The 12,930-nt window shown below is 39.2% G+C and overlaps 1 protein-coding gene and 1 pseudogene across 1 annotated transcript in view; one reads left to right on the top strand and one right to left on the bottom strand.

The window, feature by feature from the left end:
• Positions 1 to 3,902: 3,902 nt before the first annotated feature.
• LOC147897537 (uncharacterized) lies at positions 3,903 to 5,003 on the top strand (annotated as a pseudogene).
• Positions 5,004 to 11,314: 6,311 nt separating this feature from the next.
• Positions 11,315 to 12,930, bottom strand: part of LOC147897536 (Polynucleotidyl transferase, ribonuclease H-like superfamily protein) — a 67,357-nt gene continuing 65,741 nt past the window's right edge. Inside the window, exon 6 of the mRNA XM_087380544.1 lies at positions 11,315 to 11,845. Within this exon, the coding sequence (XP_087236670.1) occupies positions 11,780 to 11,845 (66 nt within the window). The 3' untranslated portion in view covers positions 11,315 to 11,779. The remainder of the gene's footprint in view (positions 11,846 to 12,930) is intronic.

Genomic DNA, 12,930 nt, shown 5'->3' with positions numbered 1-12,930 from the left:
GCTCGGCAGAAATCTTTGCAAGATTTTTGCAGCAATGTCTTAAGACTGGCTACTAATTAAAAACATCCATAAACAACTGCCATCATGCAAATATATATATTATCGATGCCTCCATTTGAATTTGACTAATATTTTTTTATTTGTATGTTTGTATACGTGTATATTTGTTTATGTGTATATTTGTTTGTTTGTATATTTATCTATACTTGTTTGAATATGTGTATATTTCTTTATGTGTATATTTGTTTATGTGTATACTTGCTTATTTGTATATTTGTATATTTGTTTATGTGTATACTTGTTTATTTGTATATTTGTGTTTATGGATCATTAGCAGTTGTTCATGGATGTTTTTAAACTACCTTGTATATTGTCAATGCCTCCATTGAATTTGACTAATATTGTTTCTGTTGGATAAGTGTGATGCACCGTACACAATGAAGCAAGCAAGTACATAAATGTAAACTTATTAAAGTTAAACTAATTAAATTGAAGGGAATGTATCCATAAGGCCTTGAAGCACTTGCTTGCCGGTACTTTTGTACTAGACCATTACACAACAAGTTTCTAGCATAGCTATTTATTTCTGAACATGCTTGCTTAATGCCCATGTAGCTCTCGAAAAGACTGCACCACTTGTTGTAGTATTGTTGATGACCAGAAATTAGGAATTATGCACTCACAAAAACATTGAAGTCACTATGTGGCTATACACATTTAGCAATGTCTTAAGATTGGCTATTGATTAAAAACAGACCTTCAGGAGGAATATAAGAAGCAACACATGGACCTTTAACCATGAGCCTGATTCAAGAGGATGTTCTTGGATCATCTGGGATATTGCTTCCAATTTTTTTAAGTTTGTAAGACTAGTTAGGAAAACCTAAGGAGGAATCTTCTTATTAAACTGCAAGCACAGAAATTTAGCAAACTCCTGTTTAAAAGTTGAGTTGAGAATCCTCAAGGATACTTATGATCATAGACAAGAGGATGGCATGAGTATGCACCAATCTCATAGAAAGAGGATGGCATGAGTATGCACCAATCTCATCACCATCTTCATAGAAAGAAACATGGTAGAAAGCTAGAGATAAGAAAGCTTTATTGTAGTCACAAGCATAATTGTTTCCCAAACTCACCACTCTATGTCTACTTTCACACGTAGAAAATCACTCCATATATGAGGAGTCACATGAAAAGATGCAGATGAATCTATGATCCAATCTTGCTCATAAAGAGCCATTTGACACAACAAAGAAAACATTTGACACAACAAAGAAAACAAGGGATAAGAAACTTGCAATGTGATGACTTGAATATGTTACTAAAGTACATTACTCTTAATAATGTTACTAAATTTTGGAAGGCTAATGGTCTACTTGATATCATGAAATGATTCTCTATAATTCTATTGCTAGTTTTGAACTCCGATAAAACAATAGTAAATAAGATTTATGGTGAAGCAAGGTGCCCGTTATCTCCTACACTAATTGCCATGTATGTGGATGAGTTTTTTGACTACATTGGAGGGATGGTGATAGAGGAGAACAAATGGCAGGGACATAGAGAAGCAATTAAAGAAGAGATAACCAAGGCACACGAGGAGAGCCTTGAGAAGCAAATCAATGGTTTTTAGATCTTTGTATGTGGGCCTAAGGCCGTTTTGTACTTTTCAAGCATTAATGAAATGGGAACCAGCCCACCTCTTCTTGCAAGAGAGAGAGAGAGAGAGAGAGAGAGAGAGAGCATGTGTTATAATTTTTGAACCTGATGCATGCTTTTACACCATGTTGATTATGAAAGTGTGTGTATCTAGCTATGCAACGTAGTAGTGGGATAGAGACACAAAAAAGCGCTATTAAACATGAAGGCTAGGTTGTCTGTATCATGTCAGTAGGCTATGTAAGTTGGTGAATGACTAATTTTCTAATGAGCTAGTGAAGGATTTTATAACAATAAAATTGATTGTAAAATGTGGAAGATCCTTGCATAAGATGGCTCACCACTTTTGCCCATCTTTACTTCTCATTCAAATACTCATCTCCACGCATAGACTTTTGCATGTTTCTAGCTAGCTCCATAGAGATTATACCAAACTAGATACAAGTGGTAGATGGATAGGTAAATACATAGATAGATGCATAGCTAGATCATTGTAGTATAGCATCTTTGTGGATAGGAGGTAGTGAGGTGTGGTCCATGCCTGTCTTATATATGTTGCTTCAAGTTACAAGGTATAAGTTACAGACTACTATGTCTTATATGTTAATTCTAACACAAAAAAAAGCATGTGTGTGTGTGTGTGTGTGTGATAGAGAGAGAGAGGGACCATCAAACTCAATTCTGACATTCCAGAATCTCCCACAAACCCCACTATGGCAAACAAGATGCCTAGTCCCATTATGATCTCAAAGGACACCATCCATGTCCAATACATCACCAGATGAGCTCTAACAGGCGGTATGCATCCACAGAGATGCATGTTCAAATGTAGGCACGACAAGTGCTTGCTGGGCTACTGCCTTTGTGACAAGGGTGGGATATATAAAGCTCTTTCATTGTTTTCAAATGTAGGCGCGACAAGTGCTCGCTGGGTTGCTGCCTTTGTGACAAGGGTGGGGTATATAAACAATTATGCATATATATGTATATTTGTTAACATAAAATGCATCTTGTTTGCATATTATGTGTAAGTTGTATATTTGTTAACTTAACATGCATATTGTGTTTAGCAGAAGATAAATTTGCTTATTATAAGTGAAGTGTATATTTGAATACATATTAAATTTTAAAGACCAAGCATATATATTCAAAAAGTACATATTCATTGACTATAATATTCAAAAAGTACATACTCATTCATTGTGATACCTACAAAAAAACTCTTTATCTATCTCCAAAGTTTCCATATACTAAAAAACACAACGCTTATTCATCTAACTTGGACAAGTAGTTGGCCTAATCATCAGAGTAATACTTAGAGGAGCTATCTTTAGAGGCAAAATCAACCTCACCTTGTATAATCAAGAATCAATTGTTATCCAAGTCTACACCTTTGGCTCTCAATTTCTTAGTGACCTTTGTAAAGTTGTTGGCCCAATCATCAAGGTAATACTTAGAGGAGCTATCCTTAAAGGAAACTCTAGTTAAAGTGAAATATAAGCTTGTTATAGGCTCAAAATTACCATCATCCAAGTCAATTATTTCTTAAAAATGTATTAAGACTTGAACCTTATCTAGATTTTGATGATTGCTTGAATTGTGAATCAGATCTACTACTTTGTTCAAGCGCATTGGTTTTGCACACTTGCCAAGACAAACAACATATCATCAATCAGGTTGCTTTTGCCACTGCCCAATAATTGCAAAAGAGCTCTTGCGGAAGGGGCCAACGTGCTGCTCACTAGCGTATGATTTATAGTTCTCCACCATGACCATTTCTCCGATAAAGAGCTTGGTTTATATGCATAAAGCATTGGCAATAGATAGCATGCAGCCTTAGATGCATTAACATGTTTCAATATTGATGTTAGATGCATGTGCATCTAATATGCATCTCATATGTGCAATTAATGTGTGTGTATCTAATATACAAATATGCATAGAAATATGCAAGAATCTTCATGCACTACTGCTTGGAAAAACCCGACCAGCAGGGCTGGCCGACCAGCCCCCCTCCAGCCCCTATATAAGAGGGGCTTCCCTTTCCATTTTGGTGTGTGATTATTAGATCATCCCTCCCCTCTCTTGAGAGCTTGCCTCATACTACTCCAGCCCCATCTCCGGCTATGGCTTTGCCACTCTTTGCTAGCCATCTATACAGTAAAGATAGTCTTCCTTCATATTCTGTTATCTCTCTCTCTCATCATAGCAGAGTTGGTAGCACTGATGGATGGCGATGTATGGAGAGGCCCTTGGTTTCTATGATTTCCCGGATGATTAGGGCCAAGGCCTCCATCCCACATGAGATTATTCGTGCAGAGCTCGCTGCCCCTCCATTGGTGGTGGAGGCACTCACTCGATCAATCTCTTTCATGCATCGCACCTGGGCTCTCCCTAGAGACAGATATGCTCATTTAGCCCTAGAGTCTTCACGACAGTTGGCATCACAGGGAGATAGATCATGCTGGTATGCACAGATGACATCTTGGTTTGAGTTGCATGGCTTTAGTATGGACAGACTACCTCCTTTTCAGTACTCCCTAGATGCACCCTCCATCTCTTTCACCCGGGCAGACATTACTCGGCTTATCAGGCAGGACTTGACTCCGTTGGATACCAAGAGGACATGGATACAGCCGGCACATGAGCTTGGTACGAAGATGGCTTTCTATAGAGAGCATCTTCTCCAGCTTACAGAGGACGGCTTTGTGATTAGACCCAGCTATATGGATACTCATCTCTCTCATGGGATACGGTGTGCTCTTGGTCAGATACGCACATCCTCACACCAGCTAGAGATTGAGACAGGCAGATTTAGAGGTGTACCAGCTGAGGCCAGGATTTGTCAGTTGTGCCATATAGAGCCAGAGACAGAGTTACATTACATTTGTCACTGCCTAGTATACTATGAGATACGGGGTCGTTTTCATTGCCTATTCAGAGAGGGCTTCGGACCGCTTTCTAGGGTCATGAGATACCAGGATCAGAGATGTCTCGGACACTCTACTTATTGGAGTTGCGTAGACACAGAGAGGATCTCTTGAGGAGGGGCTCAGAGAGGGAGACACAGCACCAGAGGCACATTACAGACTACTTTCAGCCACCACAGATTGAAGAGTCAGATCAGCAGGCTCCACAATATACCTCGACTAGATGATCGAGCGGTGGAGTTGGGTCGGTCTCGCCGCCCTAGGATGAGGGGCCCATCTCGACACCGTCGGAGACTACGACAGAGGATCCACACCATACCAGCACGGCATGGGAGTCGTCCAGCCAGAGTTCTCACCATGGAGGACATTGATGCTATCCGCCATCAGCTGATGAGAGCGATCTTTGGATAATTGATGTATATGGTGTCTAGAGAGCTCTTGGATGTATCCTCTTCTCCTCTCCCAGATACTACTCTTCTCCTCTCCTAGATACTACACATTAGGACCTCCCCTACTACCTTTTTCAGTTCAGTTTTTTAGTTAGATTTTTAGTTCTTTTAGCTTTCAGCTTTTACAGACTTTGTATCAGATCCACCACATTTGTAAACTTTTGGTCTCATAGGTCATTTTGGCCTTTTGAAGACGTTAATATATATATCATATCTCTCTGTTCTAGGGTTTTCATCTGCATTTTAAAGTTTTCGAATTGTTTTTAGAGTTTTTCCTTGCTGATTCAAAAACATCATTTGCAGCCTAATAAATGTCATAACCAGCCAAGGGAAATTCTAATTTTTCATCAAAAACAACATCCCGGGCTGATTATAATCTTCTTTGAATTGGGGTTATACAATCTGTAGCCTTTGCTCTCATGACTGTACCCCACAAAAATGCATTTAGTGGCTTTGTCATCCAACTTCCTGCACAACTCTTTGGGTATAAGGTCACAACCACTTCAATGGCGTGGTCCACACCCCTCAATGGTGGCAAACCCGGAGGTAAGTCATTAGGAAAAACATCCTTGAAATCAGTCATGATTTCTTGGAGTAACACAGATTCATCCGAATCGTGTAATTCTATCGAAGACAAGCAAACACTCTGCCGGAATTCAGTAACCATAGTGCCAAAAACAATAGAATCATCTAAAATAGACAGAAGACAACGATATAAATCAACATCAAGAGATTTAATATCTTTAAATATTTCAAGAGCGGAAACAACAGGAATAGCAAATCCATTATTTACAGAAACATTTTTACAAAGTGACACCGCTACATGCAAATAATTGTCTTTAACAAACACCAAGGAGTGATGTACATAGTCTATATACAATGAGTCTTGTTTATCATAAAACCAAGAAACTGCTAAGATAACATTATCAATCATGGCAAATTTGCTTTGTTCTCTTGACTTATGATACCTCTCAAAAGAGATGAACGTTGGAGACACACGATTATCTTCGACCCGCAATGTGGTTCACCATATATTTGGCAAGATGAAAGATACTAAACCATCTTACCTTGCCTAATCAAGAATCTTGATCTCTCAAGGTTGCCGAGACTAGTTCTTATATGCTACATCTTTCAGAACTTGACTTTGGATTATGACGGGCACACGAGCGCGCACGCGAGAGAGAGAGAGAGAGAGAGAGAGAGAGAGAGAGAGAGAGAGAGAGAGAGAGAGAGAGAGAGAGATGCAATTGGATATCAATGATCTAATCATAAAGAACGAGGGTCTTCATTTTTCGAGCGAAAACCCCTAAGTGAGAAGCGGACAAAAGATGGGAGGGTCAAGATATATAGTCTCAAGTCATTTTTGGGGAGCACAAAATTCTAAAATTTTTCAAGGAATATGTTAGTAGATATGAAATATTGATGAATAGAGATAGATGTAAACATAACTTTATATAATGTCCATATATATTATCCAAGTTGTCTTATTTTATGACTTTCAAATATCCTTTTTTTTTCTTTCAATATTGGATAGATAATGAAATTTTAAGCAAACCTTCTTCTCCAAGTGTATTCTATCAGAGGAATATGTTTTAAAGAGTTTACCCCAACCTTATTCCACTAATTGGAGGGCCTACAATCCTACAAATTATGGGTCATAACTTGTGCTCTGTAGCTCGGATTAAGGAGCTATAAAAGGAAAAATATTCAAATTTGCATGGTCTATGCAATGGTGAATTTAGAGAGATATAGAAGAGATAAATTGGGCATTTCAAGATGTATATGAGAGTTATAACTTCTCCCTAATTCATAATACAGTAGAAAGAAGTTCAATAGGGACCACATTTCCTTAAAAGTACTTAGGTTTAGAAATTGGGAATATTTTGAAAATCCCTCCCTAAGTACTTAGGTTTAGGAATTGAGAATATTTTAAAAATTCCTCCCTTACCTTCCCATATTTGATAACATAGTATAGACGAGTTTATAATCAATTATAATGGCTTCAAGAATGAGGATTTCCCATCTCTCTTGCCTACTTATCCAAGGAATATAGTAAACATTATTACATGAGAGCTTGTCAATACTTTAAATATGGGATTGCTCTTCTAAATCCATTGAATTACTATAATCCTCAAAAGAAAGTACGGTAGGAAGGAATATTTAGTTTCTGAAGTGTTCACTATTTGTTCATATATAGATGATGTCCTCTAAAATGAGGATTATAATGATAAATGAGTGAGTATATGGTTCCATAAATAGGAAATCAAGAAAGAATTGTATATTCCTTTGAGAAATATACTAGCATGGTTGGTGTTAAAAATTATCGCTTGAACTTTTCTCCTCACAAGTTTTTGCTCGAAAATTGTGCAAATCCCATAAAGCAAGTAGTTGCAAGATATGGTGTTGAAGAGAATGCATCGGAGGAGAGCATGTAGGAGCCATTTTTAATTGCTTGAATGCAATGGAACGAGAGCTCAAATATTTACAATACCTTTCTTTACGAAGAAATAAAGTTTTTAGTACATGTATTTAGATTCTTGTATGCTTTGCTCTCTGTGGGGATTTTCCAATTTATGAAATGATATTTGTAATATGATTATATTTACATTCATCTTTGCATTGCTCTTTGTAAGCACATTCTTCATAGATGTAGGCCTCCATGCACCTTTCCCTAAACTCTTAGTAGAGGTATAAGGACAATCAAGGGATCAGATAGTTGAGGAGAGCTCATGCCACAAGGTTCGATTTCAGTATGCAGAATCTCTTCAATTCACTCGCAACACCCAATCTGAAAAGCTTGAGCATGTACATATTTAAATTCACATGCTTCAATAATCCTAACAATAATTTTAAATCTTAAAACAATGTTCAATAACCTCTAATATATCTCAGATAACATTGACAATGATTGCAACCCACAATACATTAATTGTTGTAGCAAATGCTTGTGTAAAGGTTGCCTCTTGTCTTCTAGATTCCTGTCTCCTTAGGTGCTGGGTGGTTTCTGAAGCCTACAATGAGTGGGCTGCTTGGCAAAAGCCTCAATGGATTGGCTCCTTATTGAATGTAGTCGACCTCAAACCTTCCATGGCCATCAACCATGTAACAGAGCGTTCAGCTATATCCTCACCATTAAGAGATATCCTTTAATGACTGCTAACAAAATGCTTTGAAACACGTCGCCATGCTAGCTAGAGTTGATTGCTTACATTTTGTGTGAAATATGCGAATTGTAAAGTTATTTTAAGCACATAGATTGGCATCTCCTCGAGACATCATTGAGAATTAAAAAAGTCTATTTCGAGATCTCCTTTTTGTCTTGCAAAACATTCGGTAACGCTCTTTTGATTTATCTTGTTCTAGCATGCTGTCAAGTACATAGATATGGCATCTGCTTGAGACATCAAAGAAGGTTAAAAAGTTTATTTCGAGACCATCTTTCGATTCTGTAAAACATTTAGCAGCAGTCTTTTGATTTATCTTGTTGTAGCAGGCCTTAACATGCAAAGTTGCCTTGTAGATTGCTTGAACTGTTTGGTAAATTTGACAGCACAGCTCAAAGGAGGCCTTACCATAGCAACACACTGTTGGCATTGTAAAGGAGTATCACTTGCATATTGAAATGGTAATTAATTTCACTATCTGACAAGTCTCGACCCTCCTCCCTTCTAAGAGGGTACCCAGGCCATTTGCATGTCCAAGGGGCCTTGCCTCTACTCTATCCTGTTGCCCATATAAGTTAGTACCCCTTCGCTGAGGAAAGGAATGCCAGGGGAGCTGCATGGTGAAACTGAGAAAGGACCTAGTTAAAAAGGCTCCAACCCCCTCTTAGTAATTTTGCAAAAACGGGGAGTCTGGTAAACGTTCTCCTAATCCATCTATAAATTTTGGTAAATGCGAGCACGTGTCCAAAGTAGCGCATGGCTGTGTTTGTATTCCAGCCGGTTTTGAGGAGTTGTTCTAGAAGGAAAACGAGAGGGGGCTTTGGAAAGCCCCTCTCCCTTGTCATTTTTTTATCAACAATGGGTTGCATAACCGGATATACACAGCAGAACAGTGAGAAACCCGGAAAAGCAATCAGCTCTAAAGGGGGACTGCCTGTTGTAGACAGAACAGAGAATCCCATGTAAATAAAACCTGTAGAGAGAGCAGCATCCCTAATGCCAAGACCAAACCACCCATTCGTGCTTGTGGCCTCTTATTAATAATAATTGCCACCATTCTCCAACCAAGCCACAGAAAGCAGCAATTGAAGATGCAGCTAAATGATCCCAGCACCAGTGTACTGAATAGGGGATGCGTACACTGCGCTTCATTCTGTATGTGTACTCCTCAGATAAGAGACCTCGTGAAATATGCCAAGAGATCAAGTAGGAGTATAAGGACACAATGGCTATCCTGGGGGAGGGAATGATAAAATTGCTTCGACACTTGCATTGATCCATTGTACTGAAGTATTGGCTTTCTTATCCTGTTATGCATATTAAGATGGTTGTGCAGTACTCTTGAAATTGAACCCTCTTGTTTGTAGCCCGAGGATTGAGTTTGTTTGTAGCCAGAGAGTGAGTCTGTTGTAGGCCAATAGTGCTGAAAACACCCGCAAGCAAGGACACAGACTGAGCAGGTGTTCAACAGGTCAAATTCGACGACAACAGGTTGCAAAAAACGAGAAGCAGCAGGGTTCCAGACACCCGGGAACAGCCTGGTCGATGATGGCATCGTGATCTGTGTCTGGCAATCTGTTGTCTCCCAGCTTGAGGATGCGGGAATGCACTCTTACCCGTTGATGACATTCCGAGAATTCTGCCAATGTTGCTGCTTTCCAATCCTTGAGGTGTCCTGCGGTCCATCTTTCGCACATTGACATTTCTGCTGTGGCTTCCTGGATACACACGTCTACATTTCCAGGCCGGGAATGCTTCGTGAAAATAACAACAGTCCAGAACTTTCGCTACAAGCACCAGCCTAGACGACACAACCTGCAAGCTACATCACCATACTCAGCACGCAGCAGCATACACAAGCGTGGGTGACCTCCCAAAAGCAACAAAATCCAATCTCCAACCAACAAAGCTAGCATGAAGACAACTGTGATCGACTATGCAAAACGCATCTCCATAATGGAACCTGCAACAATCAAAGTACAGAGCACAACTGTGGAGGAGAGATTCCCAGCGAAAACACACCTACGTCGAACCAACCACGCAGAGGCAACATCAAGCCTCAGGCAATATCAGAAGCAAGTCCAACACTCCGTGGTAGGGGGTCGCTGGAGATTTTAACCACACCCAGGTTTTGAATGTCTGCAAAGCATCCATTTCAAGAACAGGCAGCCTGGACTCCAAGCATCGCTCACCCTTCACAAGCACACAGCCGGGTGAAAGAAAGCAAACCATTTCTGGAACCGACAGCAAAATTGGCAGCACTACAAAAGCAACCTCTAAAAACTTGTGAACACAAAAAGAACACACACACCTGTGACACCCATGAAGCAAAAAGACAGCATCAGCAATCCAAAAAGACTTGCAGAACGGATCAAGTAATTAAACACATTGCTTCATCAGGAAAGTACACGTGGGAGATTCTCCAGGAAGACACACAACTGCATCAGAAGCAAACAGGTGGCAGACCATGGAGATTCTGAACCGCCTCTTCCATTTTCTCAAACTACAACATCATATCTGAAGCAATTTAGACAACAAGAAGAGTAAAGAAGAAACACATTGACACAAAACATTATCCTTTGTCATGACATCACAACATCATGCTTTCCATCCATGCTAGATTAGCATGCAATACAACCTTAACCACTTTTATATAAATGTGCAATCACGATTATAGAATACTTTGCCATACTGTACACTTTCTCTTGCATACACAAGGAACATTCAATTCACATGCGTTCTGAGCACATGTGATATCCTAACACAAATGCAACAAATGTTAAATGGTCTCGCATAAAACATTTGACCCAAGACCTTTGAGCACTATCCTCCAGAAGTTTGTCTACTTATCTTGGGTTTGCTCCATTATCCCTGTATTAAAAATTATCTAACAGGCAACATTTAAGGATGACCTTGAGAGTTGAAAACGCTTACGTTTTGTCGCCAAATATACCCTATACACAACAACTAAGGATTCTTGAAGGCAAACTTTCTGAATGATAATAGACATAATGTGGATGTTTGGTTCAAGTATACACATAATCAGATAATCTCTTAAGCATAATTGTCTGAAGAGACAGCTGCTGAAGGTCTCTTTTATTTATGAATATATTAAATAACAGATACTGAAGGTTTAAATAAAGATTTATCTTGAGCTTGACAGAAAATGTATAGCATGTAATCCTACTAGATACACGCTTTCATTTCACCACCTTAGTTGACATCCAGCATAAATGGGAACTCAGTTTCTTCGAAAAAATACAATTTTAAATTGCTTCTCTCCATAGGGGATTTTGAATGGCCACCTAGAGAAGGGTGTAGCTCAAATTGATATGAGTACAAAGAATCATTACAGTGGAATCTGGCAAAACCCAGCTTGTTACTCGCGAAAAAAAAGCAAAAAACACAACCCAGCTCTTCCATAAAGAGCCTATGGGCCTTTCTATCCCTCGAAAGCAGATGCAAAAACTTGACAAGACAGGGCTTATGATGCGGCAATTTTTGCAACAGCAAATCTCCATATGATGGATACCTGATTTCTGTGATAAAAATTACTGCCAATTCCATCCTACATTTACTTCTCAGACATTTGTGTCTTATTGCCGCCAAATTCCTGATCAGAAAGTCTGTCCAAACAAGCCTGCAAGGCAGCAAAATACTAAGATAAGGAGATAAAAGACCAGTCATAAACAAAATCCCTTCCTGGTAGACAGCTGCAATGAGTTTAAAGCTTTCATCTGTAAGCTTAGAATGAATAAACTCTTAGCATGAAGTCTTGCTGTATATTCTTCCATTCTGGCCAACAACTTTCATCAATTTACCACTAACCAAGGTTGAAAACTGACATGGGCCTCTGTGGATAGCCAGCAGCTAGAAGTGAATTATTCCAGGATACATCATATCCAACCTTATAGGGATACACCTATAAACATCTTTTTTGTGAAAATACAAGTAGCAATATCCCCGTTACTCGTGCACGGCTTCCAAACCTTTGCTGTGAAATCAGAATTCCTGTTGTGTGAGCTTGCTAACATGCATGACATTGCAATATGGGATGACTATATAATTATACATGATCTCAATTTAAGGGTTCTACTTGGTCTAATGTTATCAAAGCAGCATTTTCTTTCTATTCCACAGGAGGTAGTTGGATTTGGAAGCACTTTGTTAGGCAGTTAATTTCTATAAAGAAACACTCATTTGTTCAATTTTCCATACAGCCTCATAGCTTGTTGTTGTTATCTATGTTATATGCTCCTCTTCCCAAAGCGTGCTCTGATTGTCTTATTCATAGAGATTGCCCTGCTTTTAAGGCTTCCACTGTTCAATTAAACATTGCCCACCTCTCGAATATCAGTTTTATGGTCGAAATTGCTTGATTTGGCAGCACATCATGTTCACACTTCAGTAAAGAGAGGTTGACTCCAGTAAACAAATGCCAATCTATGAGATTGGAGGTCCAGACTGCTACCTTTGTAAATATTTCCAGATACAGCCTCCTGACCCATTAGACTGTTGGCTTTTAGAGTCGACAAAAAAAAAAAGCAAAGAGAGTCGCCAGCTAGAACTAGCAACGCAACTGCACCAAAACATCTTGTCCTCAAAATCGGGACAGAGACTCTAGAATTAAGCACCTGCAATATGCCACCAACAATCTCGTTCCCCACAAACGAGGTGAGAGAACCAATCACAGCTGCATGCATCAACAGTGGTATCAGAGTGCTT

The sequence above is a fragment of the Dipteris shenzhenensis genome, chromosome 10 (assembly GCF_047967505.1).
Source record: "Dipteris shenzhenensis isolate YYH24624 ecotype China chromosome 10, Dip_SZ_1.0, whole genome shotgun sequence".
NCBI classification, from domain to species: domain Eukaryota; kingdom Viridiplantae; phylum Streptophyta; class Polypodiopsida; order Gleicheniales; family Dipteridaceae; genus Dipteris; species Dipteris shenzhenensis.
Note: the sequence above shows the minus strand (reverse complement) of the source record. Positions and strands in the feature narration are given on the sequence as shown.